Source organism: Podarcis erhardii, assembly GCF_964252035.2.
Source record: "Podarcis erhardii genome assembly, chromosome: 5".
Taxonomy (NCBI): Eukaryota; Metazoa; Chordata; class Lepidosauria; order Squamata; family Lacertidae; genus Podarcis; species Podarcis erhardii.
Genome location: NC_138509.1, coordinates 58,389,951 through 58,411,083, shown reverse-complemented (window position 1 = coordinate 58,411,083; position 21,133 = coordinate 58,389,951). Strand labels below are relative to the sequence as shown.

At 44.9% G+C, this 21,133-nt stretch overlaps 1 protein-coding gene across 5 annotated transcripts in view; it reads left to right on the top strand.

Moving 5' to 3' along the window:
- Positions 1-3,105: 3,105 nt before the first annotated feature.
- Positions 3,106-21,133, top strand: part of LOC309342965 (prominin-1-A-like) — a 33,438-nt gene continuing 15,410 nt past the window's right edge. The window contains exons 1-9 of one of the 5 annotated variants that reach the window (XR_014157047.1): positions 3,106-3,246; positions 5,072-5,401; positions 13,862-13,923; positions 14,859-15,064; positions 16,710-16,830; positions 18,401-18,464; positions 19,194-19,283; positions 20,420-20,610; positions 21,015-21,089. Coding sequence is in view for 4 of the 5 variants with exons in the window: in XM_081863972.1 (XP_081720098.1) it covers positions 5,272-5,401; positions 13,862-13,923; positions 14,859-15,064; positions 16,710-16,830; positions 18,401-18,464; positions 19,194-19,283; positions 20,420-20,610; positions 21,015-21,089 (939 nt within the window). In the remaining variant the exon portion in view is untranslated. Of the gene's footprint in view, positions 3,247-3,441; positions 3,581-5,071; positions 5,402-13,861; positions 13,924-14,858; positions 15,065-16,709; positions 16,831-18,400; positions 18,465-19,193; positions 19,284-20,419; positions 20,611-21,014; positions 21,090-21,133 lie in introns of those variants that run through there. The other 4 variants (XM_081863972.1, XM_081863969.1, XM_081863971.1 and 1 more) reach the window with 4 other exon arrangements.

Below are 21,133 nucleotides of genomic sequence, written 5' to 3'. Positions count from 1 at the left end.
GTCTGTTCTTAACCTGAAACTGTTCTTAACCTGAAGCACCACTTTAGCTAATGGGGCCTCCCACTGCCGCCGCGCTGCTGGAGCACAATTTATGTTCTCATCCTGAAGCAAAGTTCTTAACCCGAGGTAATATTTCTGGGTTAGCGGAGTCTGTAACCTGAAGGGTCTGTAACCCTTATATGAAACTTATAGCAATCCTTCCTTCAACAATGTTTTTAGATTTTGTCATTTTCTTCACTTCTGCTACCATTTGCCTTTTCTCTTCAGATACTTTCCCACAAATCACAGATGTTTTGCAAACAAATATAGGTTTCCAATTTGAAACTGGGAACAGATGATTTCTATTAATTATAGGGGTGTGTCAAAATTTTAAAAGTATTGAAATTGTATTAATCACAAGACAACTGACCTTTGTGCCAAAAAGTGATATACAAATAAACAATTATGACAATGGCTATACGTAGTTTCTGTCTGTTTATAAATAATTTATAGATGAAGTTCTACATAAATTTACTTACATATTTTAAAATTATTACACTTATAACCCACCTTTTTTCCGCTCTCTTGTGAAGTAGGCTAGGCTGAGAGACAGAGCTTGGCCCAAGGTCACCCAGTGGTTTTCATGGATGGGTGGGGGTTTAAGCACTGGTCTCCCGGGTCTAAGACAACTACTACCACACGCTGGCTCTCAAATGGTAAGAAATTATTACCAGAGATGGAATCCAAGGGGATGAACTGTGGAATTAAATAAACTTGAGGATGAGGGAATGCTGAAAAGAATGATTACATTTTGATAGATTATCTTATTTGGTAATAATAATATTAAAAGGCAGTCTGATATTTGGTAGAGGAGGCAGAAAATGCAAATGGAAGCCCTATGGTAATGTAATTAATACTTGACAACTTGGTAGCTTAAAATCCACAGTGTGAGGAAGACCCACAATTTAATGCATAGGCAAAGACAACCCTAATAATAATGTTAACCAGATTTGGTGATCCCAACCCAAATAGCGTGGCAGCAAAATACAGACTAGGTAAGTTCAAGAGACTCCCCATATTGGCAGGAGAGTGCCACAGTGTTTACAAAAAGCAGACCTCCTGAAGGCAGCATATGCACAAAGCCCACAGAACAGTTGTGTGCATTCACAGTCAATTAAAGACTTGCCTTTTGACTCTTTTGTTTCCTAGCCACTAATAACAGATCCTCTCCAGTGCAATTATTTATGATTTTAAAATAAAAACTGATAACCCCCTTGATCATAAAATATCCAAGGGGTGAACAAAAGTACATTGAGAATAAAGATCCAGAAGATACTTGCCCAGTACAACTTATGGATTTACACTCTTTTGAGATATTAAAATCTAGCTAGGGTCGGGCAGTTTGTAATAATATTTAGTGTGTGGGTTAAGAACAATGTTGTTGTTGTTGTTTAGTCGTTGAGTCGTGTCCAACTATTCGTGACCCCATGGACCAGAGCACGCCAGGCACTTCTGTCTTCCACTGTCTCCCGCAGTTTGGTCAGACTCATGTTTGTAACTTCGAGAACACTGTCCAACCATCTCGTTCTCTGTCGCTCCCTTCTCCTTGTGCCCTCCATCTTTCCCAACATCAGGGTCTTTTCCAGGGAGTCTTCTCTTCTCATGAGGTGGCCAAAGTATTGGAGCCTCAGCTTCACGATCTGTCCTTCCAGTGAGCACTCAGGGCTAATTTCCTTAAGAATGGATGCGTTTGATCTTCTTGCAGTCCATGGGACTCTCAAGAGTCTCCTCCAGCACCATAATTCAAAAGCATCAATTCTTCGGCAATCAGCCTTCTTTATGGTCCAGCTCTCACTTCCATACATCACTACTGGGAAAACCATGGCTTTAACTATGCGGACCTTTGTTGGCAAGGTGATGTCTCTGCTTTTTAAGATGCTGTCTAGGTTTGCCATCGCCTTTCTCCCAAGGAGAAGGCGTCTTTTAATTTCGTGACTGCTGTCACCATCTGCAGTGATCATGGAGCCCAAGAAAGTAAAATCTCTCACTGCCTCCATTTCTTCCCCTTCACTTTGCCAGGAGGTGATGGGCCCAGTGGCCATTATCTTCGTTTTTTTGATGTTGAGCTTCAGACCATATTTTGCGCTCTCCTCTTTCACCCTCATTAAAAGGTTCTTTAATTCCTCCTCACTTTCTGCCATCAATGTTGTGTCATCTGCATATCTGAGGTTGTTGATATTTCTTCCGGCAATCTTAATTCCGGCTTGGGATTCATCCAGCCCAGCCTTTCGCATGATGAATTCTGCATATAAGTTAAATAAGCAGGGAGACAATATACAGCCTTGCCGTACTCCTTTCCCAATTTTGAACCAATCAGTTGTTCCATATCCAGTTCTAACTGTAGCTTCTTGTCCCACATAGTTAAGAACATTATTATGCTATTATTATAATGTCCATCCAGCCTGGTGTACAAGCTTTTGTCTTCAATAATAATATAATAATATATAATGGAAGAAAATCCTTAATTACCGTATATTCAGTACAATGCTAGCTACAGATAAAACTAATAACCATTCATTTCACAAAGTGAATAGTAAAAAGAAATAAAGTTTTGTGTTTAGTGTTTTATTGAAAATAGTCATTGGAAAGCTTTATTACTGTGTTTATTAGAGGGTTTTTTAATGCATTGGTTTTAACTGCATAATTTTTTTAAAATAAATATAAATGAATAGAAGAGCTGGAAATGCAGGAAAACAAAGTTGCTTAGGAACCATCTCGCGCTCGGGGGAGAGACAGAAACAGTCTGGTGAGTTGGGGAAGTATCCCATTCTCCATCTGTCCGGACCTCCCGCCCTCTTCCCTTAAGCATCTAAGAGTCTCCAAAGCTCCCGAGTCTGCAAGGGGCTTTGCTCAAGAGTTTCCCGCGGGCTCCGGCCTTTGGGAGCCGGGGATGGCCTTGGGGGCGCAGGGGTTGCGCGCGGATGTCCTGGCTTGCTCCCGGGCCGGGGAGGGGGCACGGGCAGCTGGGAGGAGCCAGAGCACCGACCGAGAGAAAGCGGCCGGCAGGCGGGCCGGGGAACGGAAGGGAGAGCAGGGCGGGGACTGGAAAGGAGGTGAGGCTGTTCTCCGGGGTCCAGCCCCCTCGCTCCACGCCGAGAGAAATCCGCTATGGGCACCGGCGCCCGACAGAGCGCCCTCGCTGTAGCCTTTGCTCTCCTTCTCCCGCAGAGGCGGCGCCCCCCAGTGTCCGCGAGGGGGCAGCGGCAGGTGAGGCTAATCGCCCCCCTTCCCCAGGCGCGCGTGGGTTGGGCGGCTTTCTGAATCGATCTCTCCCTCTCCCCGGCCTGAGCGCGACCAAGCGTGGGATCTGTCGGGCGGGCGTCGGAGCGCGCGCGCGAGAGAGATAGAGAGCGAGGAGAAGTTGAGACTTTCCTAACTCCCTCCCGGGCGGCGGACAGTGGCAATTGGCGGGTCGCGGGGAGGGCGAGTCCGTGCCTCCCTCACAGCCGGGGCTGAGCTCCGTGGCGCCGGCGGCAGTGCCGCTTACTTCCTCCTGCTCCGTGCCGCCTCGCTGGGGCGCCGCAGGTGAGGAGTCTTTTCGGTGAGAAGGACTTTCCGGGAGGAAGTGTGCGAGTTGGGCTGCTTGGAGGGTGGGACGGATGGGACGGCCAGTGTGTTTCATCCTTCTGGCAGCGCCTCTTAGTTCTGGCTGGTGTTTCCTGAGTAGGGGGGCTGTTGTCTGGGATGTTAGTTCTTGGAGTGGTAGGGGCTGGAGTTTGGCGCTAAAGAGGCGCTGTTTCTGCCATGTGCTTCCTAAGGACCTGAGAAATGCTCCTGCCCCGAGTCAGGCCAGAGGCTCATCTGGTCTGGCCACTTGTTTCTGCGCCGCCCCCCCCCCCGTGATGATCCTGGCCCCCCTTAAAGCTTCCACATCAGCTTTGAATCTGGAAGGGAACCCGAGGGTCATCCACTCCAACCCCCTGCGATGCAGGAATCTCAGATAAAGCTTCTGTCCTGCTTTCCTCCCTCTCCTTCCAAGTAATATTCAAAGGGACAGTATTTCCAGCCTTTAGCTAGAATAGTTATCTAGCTTCTAGGTTCATGTGCAGTCCTCTAAAAAACGCAAACGTGCTGTTGAAAAGATTATTTTTCTCCAATGAACTCTGTAGTTCTGGAAGGCAGAAAATAAGCACATAAAGTTGTCCCCTCCCCGCTGAATTCTATGCTGGAAAATGCGTCACCTGTTGAATTTTGGTTTGTCAGGCAGCGATTAAATACATAGAGATCCTGTGGTGATGGTGATGATAACAAATAACTCGCCACATCCCATCTCAGAAGAGGTTTGCTAACCAAACAATTTGTTTGGGTGATGCAGCTCTGCAGCCCAATGTTATTCAAACCATTTTGAGGGGGATCGTAAGGGTAAGGTGCAAAAATGGCTTTGTGGTGCTTTAATTCTAAAGCAGCCTTCCCCAGCCTGGTGCCCTTCAGATGTTTTGGACTGCAATTCCTATCGGTTCCAGCCAGCACAGAGGCTAATGGGAATTGTAGTCCAAAGCGTATGAAGGGCCCCAGCTTGGGACAAGCTGTTAGAAAGTAATGAACTCCTCGACATGACTGCAATACTGGCCCCTGCTGCATCATGGTCAGTGTTTGAACTCCTGAAGTCTTCCTTTCCTTGCAGTCGTTTGCATTTTCTTGCTGTGCTCTTGCCCATATACTGTTGGCTATGACTGAGGTTGGCAGAGGGGAAGGTGGCAGTATTCAGATAACAGGTAGCGCATATGCCTCCTAACCTTCTGTGCCAGCCCCCTAAGCTACTGTTTGAAGGTTACGGGGTGGCATGATTTGGCTAAAATTGGGTGAGGAAGGAGTTAAGGGCATGAGCTTGTGGATTGCATTAAGGGCCTCCTATTTTCACCTCTGTGAAAATGTCCTAACTCCAGAACATCCCTGTTGACTACATTATCCACCCACATTCCAACTTGGACAAGGAAGTTGGTGCTATTTCATGTCTACCCCCCCCCCTGCAGTCTTTTCCTGGTTGACTTCTGAGCTGCACCAACTCACTAACACCTTTGCTTTATTGCAGGCAGGCAGTTGAATTCCCTGGTCTTGTGGGGCAAAATTCTCAAATCCTTTCCATCCAAGGCAAGGGTGAAAAGAAACCATTGCAGAGGCCAGCTGTCCTTCTAGGGCAGGGATTCTGTGAAGGAAATGATCTGAAGCTCCTCAGGATCTTTCTGAGCTTGCCCAGGAACTTTGAAAGGGCCCTGCATTTCTACTACCAAGATGGCTCTGCAAAACTTCACACAGCCTCAATATCACCCACAGCCCACTGGCCCAAGTGGTGGCCTGCTGGGCTTGTACAGTATGGTGCACTCCTTCCTAGGGATGGTACAACCCAACACCTTCCCAGCAGGTAAGTGGTATAGCAAGGCAGGTTTTGCCAGACCAGGTCTTCCCTATTATCAAGGGCTACTGTGGTACAGAATAAAATTGGGTTATGAGCCTGTGAAGGGAAAACATATCTTCTCCAAAGACTGTGATCAACAGCTTACTTTCTCCATTATGCACACAGGTCCCACTTTCCAAGCACCCACTAGGTGAATATTCACTTACTGAACATGAGGAATTAACACCTGAACCTCGCTGTACACATCACAGATTCAGATATCAGAACCGAGAGCATTTTTTCCTTCCTTGTTTGCTTGTTGGAGAGAGGGGAAACTGATGGGACAAATCAGAGTGCATTTTGCAGAGGGATTTCCTGGTTTGATTTTTGCGGGGGTGGGGGGAGTCAAAATTCAGTGATCAGGAATGTGTTATAAATTTCCCCATAGGAATAAATGGAGATCAATGACTTGTTATTCAAATGCTCGCCAAACAAACGATTTCAGGGAACACATTGTGTTTAGATAGCAGAACCTGCACGTACTGAGAAGTTGCCTTTGGGATAGATGTTGCAATTGACAACTTTCCCAGGATGAGACAAGAATTGATAACTGATAAGAGGTGTGGATGGCAAACAACTTTTGAGTTTCCAGTACCTTGCTATGGCACAATGCAGGGATATACTGTCTACCTAGTGCTGGAGACAAAGGCCTGTACCCTGCAAAGTTAGTCTGTTAGTGTGAGGAGTCCCACCTGTACAGCAGGACTGCCTCTCCCCATGTACACCCACACCCACAATTTGTTCTTTAGGATTGGGGAAAACCCCAGAACAGATTTGTGGGTGTGTAGACAAGAGGGAGAGGAATTCCCATTACTCTTGTGTAAGTTCTTGTACTAAGGGGATGACTTTGGATACAACCAGAAACCTGTATTTTACTACGCTAAGTTGAGATATTGTGTCTTTTGCTTTTGGAGTCCATACTTGTGACAGTATGACTAAAAAGTGGGTGGAGGAGATGATGGGGCATACCGTAATTTACACATCAGTGAGTCTGGCGGATGGAAGCCACATACCATTAGTTGCTGGGTGCGTTTATTGTGCAATATTCCTTCCTCAAATGTTGAAAAAATATGAGCCAACCTTTGGAGAGTCTTCATATCTACTGAGAGAACAGCATGCAGTGCAATTCTGTGCATGTCTGTGCAGAAGTAAGCTCCAGTGAGCTTAATGGGAAATACTCCTGTGTAAGTGGGCACAGGAATGTGGCTTTCATTCCTCTCCTTGCTCCATTTGCCTGCTTCCTTGTTTCAGGCTCCTGTGCCAATTGCCAGAACAGGTTTTTTTTAAGTGTAAAAAAAAAAAAGTTCTTAAAGAGAAAAATAAATTGCCGAACAAATGTTTGATGACTTATTCATGCAGGCACTTGAGAAAACAACACAAAAAGAAAACTGTGTCTGAAGCACAGGAGACAATAGGCACCTAGTTTATAACTACTGTGTGTGTCCTTTGAGGAGGGAAGGCAGAGGGAAGCAGCAGGCACCCTGCAGCAAAACAGAAGTCCACACCCAGTCCTGTTTCTGTATACGTCTTTGTGCAGTTTAAGAGGAGCCACATAACTAACTTTCAGCCTGCCCATATGCATTTTGCAAGATAAACCTCCAAGCTGTGTCATGCTTTCTAATAAATGGCGCCAGACTTTCATGTAAAACTCCAGCGGAATGTCTTAGAGGTCTCTGGCGAGAAAGAGAGAGGGGTTATCCAACACGTTGGTTCCGGTGACAGAAAATAATGATTTGTTTAATTGCATCTCTGCCCATTTCACATATAATCATAGCTGTCAACTTTTCCCTTTTCTTGTGAGGAATCCTATTGGGAATAAGGGAATTTCCCTTTAAAAAAGGGAAACGTTGACAGGTATGCATATAATTGCAGTTTACAGGCAGCCTTCAAATGCAGCCCCACATACAGTCCAATGCAGTAGTCAAACCTGGAAGTTACCAGAGCATGGATAACTACAGCTAAAGGCTCTTTGAGGTCAGAGCACAGGTCACCTGACACCACCAACATGGCCTTGTTATTTAAAAATGTCCCTCATTCTCTGTGTTATATATGAATAGGAGGGAGACATGATTAAAGAAGCGTGGCAGCCTCTGCTTCATCTAGTTTGGCCTTGAGGTAGGCTGTGTTATCTGGCCCTGAGATTATGATTTCTTATCTTCTTGTGATGCAACTTAAAACGTTATTGGGTCCTCTTTTTGTAGCAGTGTGTTGCATGCTGACTCATGCTCTGTTTGTGGTCAGCAACCTTAACTTCATGACCTTCCCAACAGTTACTGACTCCTGCTCCTTTAAAGACCAGACACAGACAGACTCCTAAAATCAATGATATAGCTAGTCACAATTTAATGGGTTGTGGGTTTTTTTTTTGAGTAATAGCTAGTGAGAATTGGTGCCCCTTTTGACGTTCAAACCATCAAATTGGTTAGGTGTGAATAAGATCCCTGCCCTTATGGGAAAAAATGACTCACAAATTAAGACTGGCAAGAGGAACAAAGCACAAAGATACGGCACCTTTGCGGGGAAATGCTGGAGTCTTACTTCATCTACAAATTCTCCAGAAAAGCAAAGACCAGTTCCAACTCATGGATCACATAATAATAATTTAAAAAAAAAAAAGCAGATGTATACTGTTTTAAGTTTGGGTGTATGTACAGGAATACAGGTTTTCATAATGTATTTTTGGGGCATGTGAAATGTAAAGGGGTGGGGGAATGAACAAGGTCCAGCCTAAGAACAGCCATGCTGGATTAGTTTGAAGGTCTAGTTTGACGGTCCAAGACTGGCCATCTTGGATGCTTCAGGTAAGGGATGAAGCCAAAAGCTTCCTCTTTGTTGTTGGTCCCCATATATGGTATTCGGAGGTTTATTGTTGGGGGGAGGGACCATTGTCAGTCCTGGGGCCACATTCCCTTCCGGGCAACCTTCCAAGGGTTGCATGCCAGTAATGGGTGTGGAAAAAGGCACACGTGGGTAGAGCAATTAATGCAAATATTACTTTTCCTAGATAAGGCTATTTTCCTAACACGCACTCACACTCTCTCTTTCATCCATCCAGGCAGGCAAGAGGTGTTACCAGAGTTCAGGGGCTCATTCCAGCCAGGCAAAAACATTAGGTCTGCAGAGGAGAGCCAACGAGGGGTGTGGCCTGAGGAGAGTTCTGACTGTGAGATAGAGAGGCTTGGAGGACAACATTTTGTCCCTGGGCCTGAGGTTCCCTACTCTGTGATCGTGCCTCTGACAAGCGAGGTTCTAACATGGCATTTAACATGGCATTTGCTGCCATTGTTGGTGCTCCCTGCTGGGTTTATATTTGCAATGAATTATCTGCCACAGCCCCTAAATTTGGCTAATTATGGCCAGTTCAGGAACCCACCAGTCTATCTGTGAAATGTTGGGTTTTATTGTCCAGATCACATATGCTACACAACATAAGAACCAAATATCTGTCATTTTGCTGTCTGTTCACAGTTTTGAGGGATCCTTTTGGAGTACCTTACAGTCTCCTTAGGATTTTCCTGTGCTGAATATTTTGGCGGTCATTTGCAAATCTCATACCTGCCTCCAGATAATTTGTGAACAAGTTAAATATTGCTTCTCACAATAGAAAGTCCTTCAGGGTGGCCTTCATGGCTTATTTCCCTCATTTGTTTATTCTCTCTGCTTTTGAATGTTTGATCATGTGCCATTCCATAAGCAGACCTGTTCTCTTATCCCATGGCTGCTAAGTTTACTCAAGAGCTTTTGGTGGGAGACTCTCTCAGATGTTTGCTGGCAGTCCAGTTATGTCAACTGGATCAGTCTAAATGATCTCCATGTTTTTGTTGGCAGTCTCACATAGTTATACAAAGACTGGTTAGGCAGTACTTCACTGTGCAGCATGTTTGCAACCTGAAGAGCCATTAGCATGGACTTTGCCAAACTGCAGAACCCAGCCAGAAATAGACACCCCAGTATATTTTTCTGTCCTTCCATCATCAACCCCTGATGCCCTCAGTAGTGATTTTTTAAAATATACCTTTCATCAAGATTAGATGTAGCCCCTGGTGGCTGGATAAACTAGGCAGAGAATAGATTTCACAGGAAAATTGTACCCTTAAGTCCTTTGTAAGACATGTGGGGCAGAGGGAGTGAGGAATTGAGCTATTTTATCCTAAGCCTTGGGAGGGCAATGGGATTTAACAGGTCATCAAGGGAAGCTGAAACAGATAGGAATATTCATTTGATGTCAGCACTCCACCCACTTTGGCTGGAATGGCACTCTTCATAGAATGCCTGGGTACCAATATAACTGGTTGCAGCAAGGAAGCTGTTCCAGCTTCAGTCAATCATTAACTTCTCTTTAAAAAAAATTCCCAAATGATCTGATTCCTAGATGCAGGAGAGAGAAGTGTGTTTGGGGGGCGGGGAGGAGGAAGGGAAAGAATGGAGCCAAGAGAGATGGCAAATGGGACCAGGAAGGAGGAACTGGAAGGGGAAGGTGGATGTCTTGGGAGGGAGGAACAAGAAGTGCTGTCACCAAGGACTCCATGGCCCATTATACATCACACTAAACCAAACAGTGGCTTGGCACAGATGAGCAAACATTCGGGTTACTGGAAAGAAAATCACAGCTGCTTTGCTCTTCCTGCCTTGCTGCTTCAAGCTATAGTTTGGCTTAGGGTTACATCTGAACCTCACAGTTTGTCTCAATCCAGAAAAGCCACGAGCTGTAGCCAAGGCTTGTTCTGTGGCTTACCACTCATGGCTTGTTTGGGAGGAATAAACCAGGAGCCCGGCTCACAGGTGTGAACTGTGCCACAGAGTCCTGGATGACAGCACCTCTTGTTGCAATCTTCTCTTCCGAAATCCACATGGGTCCACAGCAAGCATTATAAAGTTTTTAAAGGCTTGGTTCAGAGCCACGTCCTCAAGTTGTGTGGGGCCATTGTCCACTCTGGGCGTTCAAATATCATGAGTCAGGGTTTACACATTTTGACCTTTTATGTTCTTTTATGATGTGGTTTCTTTATTTTTGTGGTTGCATTTCCCAGCTTCTCTGGCATGAGGGCTAAAAATCGCTGCCTTTGTTGCAATACTGCTAAGAATACTGTGCCATTTATTGATGTTCTGATGATTTAATCACAGTCATATTTTCTAAGATGGCTACAGCCTGTACTTTCTTGGAGTCAGAGGAACTGGGGTTCGAGCCTAGCAGAGAGCCGTACTGGGAGCCATGCCCACCCCCACCCCCCCAGTTTCTCAAGAAGGGTTGCATGCTGAATTTTCTTAGTAGCTGTTTATTTATTTTTACATTTCTTTATTAATTTATATACTGCCCTTCATCAAATGACCACAGGGTGATTTACAGCATAGAACATAATAAGCAATATATGTCAATATGTTACTAAATATCCATACAATAAAAAAACCAGTTTATATACATACCAATTATTGCGTATTATGAATTGTAGTGGAGAATATATAAAAGTACATAATACTTTATGAACAAGACATACTAAGCAGTAATGTCAAATTATACACAATGTCTTCCCAGCAGTGAATATCACAACTCAATGGAGTTATTGCCTACTTATCTCAGGTGCAACTATAGAACATAGCGCATATCTAAGAACAATAGCCTCTTGATAAATATGGGAGGGGGAAACCTGCTGGATATCTAAAGTGCAGAAATAGTGTACAAACGCACATACTTTTCTGTATACAAAGCTAGCTCTTAATCCCACCTTCACTTTCTTCTCGTTTTTCACCCTGGGATATCTTCACTTCCCTGCCTCTCTCTCAGTGGCCTTTCATCATCTATCTGATACTTTCATGGGGGTGCATACTTTGCTCCCCTAACGTTTCCCTTAAGGGAAGAAACCAAAAGGGTTCCTATCCCTTGAGGTCATCCTTGTGGGCACTGGACCATCACTGGTAGCCTGCATCCTACCTGGTTAGTAGAGTCCAGTTTGCTTGCCTCTTTGCAGCGACAGCTAATGGACAATGCCTCATGCACTCAAATGCTGAACGATTAGTATAAAATGTTAAACAGTCTTGGAAAGTATCCTCAGCTATAAGAGGCAGAGAGTAAGGTCTTTGAAGCTCACCGTGCTTTCCTCCCTGGAGGCACCCCTTTGCTTTGTTGTTATTTTACACACTCCAAAATGGAGCCCTGGGCATTGTGTGTGTGTGTGTCCTGTGCATGCAGGCCTTAGCTCCGATTTAACTTTCTGTGGTCTGGTTTGCACACATTTACAAGGCCATTCTATCCAATGAAGAGAAAAGCTTCCTGACCCTCTCTGGTGTGAGGTCTGCACACATTGGTTTGTATTGGACATGTGGCAGAGACTCTTTCTCCATCCCCTCTCCTGTCTCCATTCCACTCCATACTGTCATCAGAGATTCCAGTTTCCAGTCAGTCCGCTTGTCCTCAGCCAGACTGAGCCTTGGCATACTTCTTGCTATATTTAGATAAATATTCAGCATAAAATGGACTCTGACTTGCTTTTTGATGTTTCTGTGCTTTCCAGTGCTTTTTAACATCTTGCTCTTCTTGAAAACTCCTCGCAACTTTAGAATGAAAGCACCAGAACTAGTCGCTGTGTTTCAGTTGCACAGGAAAAGTGCTGCTGTTAATCTCCACCCACCCACCCCCGCCGCCGCCCACAACTTTTGTTAATGCAGGAACTTCCTGTTCAGTAATGCTACCCTGCAGACTAATAGAATCATAGAATCATAGAGTTGGAAGAGACCACAAGGGCCATTGAGTCCAACCCCCTGCCAAGCAGGAAACACCATCAGAGCACTCCTGACATATGGTTGTCAAGCCTCTGCTTAAAGACCTCCAAAGAAGGAGACTCCACCACACTCCTTGGCAGCAAATTCCACTGTCGAACAGCTCTTACTGTCAGGAAGTTCTTCCTAATGTTTAGGTGGAATCTTCTTTTTTGTAGTTTGGATCCATTGCTCCGTGTCCGCTTCTCTGGAGCAGCAGAAAACAACCTTTCTCCCTCCTCTATGTGACATCCTTCTATATATTTGAACATGGCTATCATATCACCCCTTAACCTCCTCTTCTCCAGGCTAAACATGCCCAGCTCCCTTAGCCGTTCCTCATAAGGCATCGTTTCCAGGCCTTTGACCATTTTGGTTGCCCTCCTCTGGACACTGGAATATTCCTCTGGAATATTTAGATCATATCCTGGTGTCATAGCCCCATAGTCTTTCGTCTCCAGCCTTCGAGGCTCAACACTGCTTATTTGTGTTTATGTAATTCTGTGAATCACATCTCAATTTACTGTCAGTGCATTTTTCTTTTTCCTGGGTTTTAAATCTGATTGTGTATAATGATGAGTCTTACCTGCTAGGTGATGATCACCCAACTTCCCAACTTGAATAACAAAGGGAGGCATTTGACAAAGTTTAACTCAGGGTAGACCCGTTGAAATGAATGAACCTTAGTCACATTTGTTCATTTCAGTAGGTAAAATTCAGTTGAATACCACCCAAAGTCACTACAGTTGGTTTAGACCACAGCACCACCCACGTCCCTTCAAGCTTGCTAGTTTTACCTAAAACCTGGAGAAACTAATATTCTCAGTTCCATATGTTTACAGGCTAGAACCAGCTGCTCAGTAGTGGGAGAAGAATACATAGGTGGGCCATTGGCCTGATTTAGCGAGGCTCATTTTAGGTGCTTATGTTTTTACCTGCTAGATCAGAGTGGGCAGAAGGCAGATCTAGCTTTACTGGTAGATCTTTGAGTGATTTGCAGTAGATCAGCAAGGGTTTCCGACTGCCAATTGCAAAACGATCCCTTTTCTCCAAATTACGGTATATTATTGAAATGAAACAAGCTTGGGATAGCTTGGTGTGAATTTTTGTGTGGAAGGATCATAGGCTCAGAATTATTTAATGCTAAGTACATGTATTTTGCATTAGGCTCTGGGTGATGGATCTCAGGGTTCCAGTTAAAATCAAGTAACCTTCACAAGCCTGAAGGTCTGGTCTGTTTTCTGCAGTTCCCAGGACACAGCATTTTCTCTTCAGAGCTGTTGAAGCTCAGAGGACATGTTTGCTAACCATACAGTATGGCACCCCTTAGTGGTAAAGTGGGGTATTGCTTAACTTGGGCTGCAAAGCGGAAAAAAGTTTCTTTTCTATCAGCATAATGTTTATTGAGCACTATAGCCCGTGGCACAAAATAAAAAGAGAGAAAGAAATTCCATATGTGATGTGCATAGAGTCATTCAAATGGGTTATAGCAGGAGAGCTTTGGAGAAGGACAGCTGGAGAAAATAGGGTCTCATCCTGGTAACATAGGCTACGGGTAGGAATTTCCAAAGAGATCTCAGTGTTGAGTGATGCACAAATGTCCAATAATGTAGGTGATGGTATATTCCCTCTTCCCCCTCCAGGCACTGCTGACCCCTCTGTTCTTCTCCTCAGATCTTCTGACTCGCCTGATCCAGCGCCAGGTTAATTTCACAGACCCAGCAGTGTATAAAGAGGTGATTTATTTATTTTTTTGTATTGGTTCATGGAACTCAGAGGCTAGTGGGTGGCAGTTGGTGAACCTGGACAGGGATGAAAAGGAAATCTTGGTGTGGTAGGCTCAGCAAACACCAAAAGGTTGACACTTCACCCAGAAGTCAAACGTGGTCAGTGTCTAAATAAATAAATATATAAGCAGTACAAATGAAAACATTCTCAGTTGTTCTCTGCAAGCTTAATAAACCAAGTAAAGATTCTGATAGGGACTCAGGGATGCATGATGGCCCCTCTTTCAGGAGAGTGAAATTAAGATCAGCTGTGGCGTTGGAAGGAGAGTGCTAGGGAAGAAGTCCAGAAAAAAAACCCTGGTTTGGAGGATCAGACTAGGCCAAGCTTGCCTAGACAGTGCCATGCCTTCCCAGTACACTTTTGGTGCTAGCATGCACTGTTTACATTATCCTGGGAGGCTAAGGAGGGAAGGCCTTCTGAGGTCTGAGCATCCAGAGCCACATTGTTCATAGGGATTACCGGACCTGTGATTATGTGTGACTCTGGGTGGGAACTTTTGAAGCCCGTGTGCAAGAACGCAATGCCCTGTGCAAGCACATATATACCCTGTTGACTAACAAGAGCAGCCTGATCCTTGCCAGGAATGCAGGAGCAGGGGTAGAAGCCTGTAAGCCCTGGTACATGCTACTAGGTCACTATCTCTAGATGAGCAAAGTGGACTCCCGAATAACAAACTTCATGTCCAGGACATGGCCAAGAAAACATTCTAATAAATCCAGATTGTTTTTGAAGAAGAACCATCAGTGGACTCTTGGGGACCACCCTGTGCTGAGCCCTTCACCCTTTTATTTTGGGGCAGGCAGGTGTCAGCATCTTTGAATGATCATACTAGCTGACTACTGTGTCTGTTTGTTTTCTTCTCTCCTCCCCTCCCCATCTCTAGATGTTTGTATACCAAACAGGCTTCCTCGTTTGCCTTGCCATTGGTCTTCTTTTCATCATCCTTGTGCCCCTGGTGGGTTTGTTCTTCTGCTGCTGCCGCTGCTGTGGGCACTGCGGCGGCTCCATGTACCAGAAGCAGACAAAAAACACCAATTGCAAGAGGCGGACGTTATTTGCATTCCTGCTAGCTGTCACTACCATTCTCGTGTGAGTTGAGTACTATACTGAGCATCAATGAACAGGGCGGGAGTGGGTTATTGCTGTGACGAGTTCAGCAAGGAGTTTATTCCAGTCTGTCTACGTTGCCTGTTCAGCAGTAGTGGACAGCATGGTGAGGCTGTGCTGCTCATCTGACTTCCCTCTGGCTGAGTCAGTACAGCATGCTGTGACAGAGTGGCTGAGGGATGAGGTTGGTGCTGTGAAAATGCACCAGTGGAGCCAATCTGGCGCTCCTGCCAGCATGCTTGCAACATGTTGACCTTACCTCCCACCCTCCATCCTGGTAACTCAGCTGGAAGGGAGGTCAGGTGATGGAGCAGCCCCCAACTATACAGCTACTGCCATTTGGACCCAATTTCAAGCAAGATGCACCTGCTTAGCTGTCTGATATGAACTGGCTTGTCTCACCTGCATGTACACTGTTTGTAGGCACTTCTCTTATGTGCTGATGTTGTACACATAGTGGCTGCAGGTCTAGTTTAAATGAGACAATTTATTTGTCTACTTGGCATCACTTTTAAGTCTGGCCACAGCCTTTTATGATGGTCTTGTGCAAAGGAATGGCTTCCTGGAGCCTGAGGGAGGATGGGATGGTCCCTGCAGGGAGGCCCAACAGGAAATTGCACTGTGCGCGTAGGCTACTTCTATTGTGTGAAATGAAAAGTTGAGGTTAGTAGCTCTGGCAGCAGAGATTGAGTTTCCAAACCTTTAGGGATCAGCCACTAGAGACGTTTAGCAGTGCAGAATGATCAAAGTAGGCCTTAATTCTTGCCAGTGCTCAAGCAAGTATATCTCCTCACTGAACAACTACAGAGTTACTTTGGAGTCCAGGGGAAATGATGAATGACACCATTTCCAGTCAGACTTGACCTCCAGCATCACTGTTCCTATCAATTCAGCATATGGTTCAAGTCTGAGCAGCCAGTCACTAATTTTCTGCCAGAACACCTTGAGGCACACGAGCATAAATGTGTGAAGGGAGACTCCCATGAGCCTTCTGTGGCATGGCTGGCTGCCTGGGAACCAGAGCATGGCTGGCTTTTACTCTGGAGCATGCCACCACAGGCACAAGCAACTGCCAGAGCCCTTTCTGCACCATTTGTCCTTGCACTAGTTCTATGGAGGTTCTTGCAGACTCAAGGGAACCCAGGGTGCCTATGAAGTGCTGAATTATTTCAGTATCATAAAGTTGGAATGGATCTAAAAACGACCTGGATTAACCTCTGACCAATGGGCAAGGGGAGTGCATCCACCAGGCACCCCCCGTTGAACTATACATTCAAGCTTACAATGTGTTGCAAGCACAGAGTGGGTGCTAAAGAGTAAATAGTTGGAGACGAATCACACAGACATGCAAGTCACATGCTGCAGTTTTACTGCTGCCTTTGGGGGGTACTAGTAGGTTTCTATGACCTGCTCACATTGCCCACGCTGTATCCCCCATTTGCTCCCCCCAAAATGGAACAATGTCAATCAAGACACTTCATAAATAATTCACAACTTTGTTGGTACCCATTGTTATGTTTTTTGACTGGTTGCATGATATTACTAGCTTTTCCTCTTTGAGGAAAAGGAGAAGCAACTTCAGTATGAAGAGTTGTCCTCTCAACTCTACCTGCTTCCTTCACTGCAGGGCTGGGGATATTTGTGCGTATGTCAGCAACCGTCAGATATCACAGGGAATCAGTGGAGGCTTCGTCACTTTGAACAATACGATGGACAACCTGTTCATGTTCCTGAACTCTATCCCTAAGGTATATAGTCTATAAGCTATATTATGCACCTTCCCCTGTTTCCTTTCTGCAGGCAGGTGTCTTTTGTATTGTCCTCCTATCCTCCATGTATGATCACTTCTACTGCCCTGCCTACATAGTGAGGTGTTCTTCCTCTTGCTGCTTGTTTCCTCCACCAGCCTCCCTATGCCTTGCCCTGTTCCCCAGAAATGCACCTCTGTATCCCTACCTCCAACCTCCAATGATTTACTTCTTATGAGCATCGTTGCACTGTTTAACGGCCATTATCCCACTGACATGCCCTAAATCTGCACTTTCAACACTTCAGTGGCCATGGCAAACTACTTAACCACCATCAGTTAGAAGGGTAACTGGATCAGATGATACCTGAGGAAGAATCCTGTGCCAGGAATAGAGGTCCATGGCTTTCCAAGCACAGGTACAAGGTGAATTCTGGGATCATGACAGGGCTACAGGAGTCATCTTGGTAGTTCTGGACTTCAGTGCCTTCTCAGGCACCTGTTTTCCATATCTTCTTTGATTAGGATATAAAAATATACTCGTTTAAACAGCAGCACAAACTGTTCATAGTACTGGAAGGCACAAACATGCTTTGCTGTTAACACAGAATTATCAAATGGTGCTGAGCTACATTGTTTACCAAGGTATATTGGTTTAATGGTACCTCCCACTGAAGGCAGCTCCCACAAGAAACACAGGGACCAATATATCATGCCATGCTAACTTCTTAGAGCTGTTTCTGAATAGTGAATTAAATTGTTCTTTGGGAAACCATTTGCAAAACCTACATGTGCCTGAAATATCTTTTTAACCCATGCTTAACCATGGGGATTGGTAGGAGCTGGTCTGGATAGAAACACCCACCATACATGGAGGCAAAATAACTGCAGTTGTGCTCCCAGTCCACAAAATGTTGGGTTGGCTGTGGCTTCAGTGTCTCTTCACCTGCAGAATTAGATGGTAGTCAATTTTGTATGTTCGGTTCCTCAATTTTTTTGCAAATAGTATTTGCCTCTATGGTGGAAGACACTCATGAACACTTACTTTTAAGCTGTGATCCATCATGAAGTTCCACATATATTTTTGCAGGACAAACGTAAGTGTGTTTATGTCAAAATTGGTGCTCAAAGGGGACTGATTTCCCAGTAAGTGTACACAGGATGGTAGTCTTTAGGGCTTATTTTCTATACAATATTTCTACACTTTCTACACAATATTTATTTATTTAGGCTATTTATATAATGCTATTTCATAAAAAACATATATATTTAAAAAATCAAACATCATTAAGTATTGCGGAAAGATGTATTCTAAATGGCAGTGATTCAGGAGTTCAAAGAAACCTTTTCAACTGGATTGGTGTAAAACTGGGGAGTGGGACAATGCAGAAGCAATGCACTTCAATACAATGGGCACTACTGAGTCCTCTGTGTTCAAGCAATGCACATCATGCTGTTGTCCTTATAAATTCATATCCATGACCATAAATATGTTCAGGATCTTGATCCTGCTTGCTGCCCCCTCCCCTGCAGAGCATACTGTATTTCATCCCTTCCCTGGTTCTTCACAGGAGATTAATAACATCATTGACTCCAGTTCGGTGCCACTGAAGCAAGCCAATCAGAGCCTGCAAGGTGAGTTTCTGCCACTGGCCACAATCTGTGTTGTCTAAATCTTGAGGGAGGGAGGCAAAAAAAGCAGGCCTCAAGCTTGGAAATCAACTGAAATTACCCAGTATCATTGGGGGAGGTGTGGTCAAGGAGCAAGCCAGGAGTCAGGGTCAAAGAGCAGGCCACAACTGGAGGACAAACCAAGAGTTTGGGAGTCAGAAATGGAGGACAAACTAGCTGGCATGAACAAAGAAGAATGAAGGATTCAGGGAACACACCAGTGCTCAGGAAGACTTTGCTGCTCAAGCAAGGGTCAGCTGAAATGGGTAGCCTTTTATATTTCTTCCTGCTCAGGAAGATACAGTGTCCAGCCAGGGTGATAGAGTCAGACCAGTACTGGAAGGATCTTCACTAAGAAGATGTTCACCTGAAGCTCAGTGCTCCACCACACAAGACAGCTGCATACAGACCCAGCATTTCCCGAGAATTAGAAGTCTGCCCCAGAAGTTCAGTGGTCATCTGCAGAATTCCTTCCTTTACCCTTGTGGCCTGCTTCATCCACGCAGTCATCACTGAGTTCTGCTCCTACTTAAACTGTAGAACGTTGGTTTGTACCCAAAGCATTGCCCATTATCCCTTTATCATTCAAGGAGTTCTCAATGTCCATAAACCATTTTTTTCTGGCATTTGGTATGTGACATAATAGTGGGAAGCATTCTTGTTGATCCTCTTGTTCTGATGTTTTCTCTGCAGAGATTGGGCAGACTTTGGGAGACAAGATCAAGAATCAAATAGGTGGACGAGTAAACGAAGCACTGGACGACGCTGAATATCTTCTCAATGGTACTGACCTACTGTCTAATAAAGAGTGTGTTGTGGGATCTAGTAGTAGAGATGGAGGCCCAGAAAGTGTGTCTCTTTAACTGTGGCACAGGGTGAGGCAAAGAAGGTTTAGAGCATGGGTCAGGAATTTTTGGCCCTCCAGATGTTGTTGGGACTCCAACCCCCATCAGCCACAGCCAGCATGGCTAATGATCAGGGCTGATGGGAACTGTAGTCCAGCAACTTCTGGAGGGCCAAAGGATAGCCAGCCCCTTCTTGGGAGAAAAATGCTCATTGCTGTAGTTCATTGTCTTGAATTTGATTTGTTTGTTTAAAGCATTGTTTTGTTTTGTTTATGTTTTTACCCCTCTTTATGTGACTGCTTCAATCTGTGGAACTGGCAATGTTATAGGTCCTGTATAGTATTTGTTCTGCATTTGTAAGAAATTGATCTTGTAGTGGGGCAGCCCCCACACTTCAGAACTCCTTGCCTATTGACATCAGGCAAGCGCTTACATTGTGCTCTTTTTGGCACCTGCTAAAAAACATTTTTGTTTAGACAAGCCTATCCAGACATGTCGAATGTTGAACAGGGGTTTTACTCTGTTTTTTAGCTTATTGTTGATTTTAATATATATTTTTACTGATAATTCCATTGTTTTATATCTTTGTTAACCGATTTGAGGTTTCTTTCTTTTTACATTCAAGTGCCATATAAATTTTACAAAATAAATAAATTGCATTTGATTTGTTCATTGAGGTCCAGCTCTGAGGGTCTTCTGGTGGTTCCCTCCCTGTGAGGTTACAGGGAACCAGGCAGAAAGGGCCTTCTCGGTAGTGGCACCCGCCCTGTGGAACGCAATCCTGTCAGATGTCAAAAAGATAAATAATTATTTGACCTTCCGTAGACATCTGAAGGCAGCCCAGGAAGCTTTCAGTGTGTGGTATTCTCTTGTGTTCTTATTTATTCTGTTGGAAGCCACCCAGAATGGCTGGGGCAACGAACTCAGATGGGTGGGGTACACAAATTTATTTATTTAGTTTTATTTTATTTCATAAAGCTTATGCACCACTTGATTCCCTTGTGCTGAAAACTATCTGTCACTGGGGTGGAGATTGCAAAGTTCCTCCTCACTCTTTTTCTCTGTCCATTGCAGTGACTAGCTCTGTGGAAAAAGAGCTCCGGGCAGTCAATGAGTCAACAAATCACTTGCGGGACCTTCAGGAACAGCTGAACCAAAACCTGACCGCCTTGAGCACTGATATCAACCAGACTTTGAAAGACTGCGGTGCACCTTGCAAGGATGTCCCAAAACGGAACCTGGAGCCTGGGGCCAATCTCAGTGCGGTAAAATGGGGTTGGAGTGCAGAGACCTTAGGAAAGGGATGGTGGGTTTTTAGAGAACATGGGAAGAAGCACCATTCAGGATAAGTGGGCTTAGCTAATTGAGTGACACTACTGAGACAGAGCCTAAAGCCAGTGCCAGGTAGTGCAATAGATGTCAGGGTGGAATCTCAGCTGAGGCCTGGCTACAGTGTTGGAGCGTGTCTACAAGATGCCCATGGATGTGTTTGTCTGGTCTTGCCAGCACATAAACATACAAACGTCTCAGTGGACGCCACGTTGCTCTTACCTGTGTCAGTGTAAACATTTGAGTGAAACACAAAGATTCCTATCCCTCCCAGAACACAATGCATCATCACTTTAATTTCTTATAGATAGATAAACTGCCCCTTCATCTGTTCCCACAGGTTCCAGATGTCAGCCGCCCACTCCAGCTGTTGACCAATCTGACAGACTCAAACCCTCAGGACACCATTGCAAAGGTAACATCCTTCCCTCCGTCCATCTTTTCTCTCTCCTCCGCAAT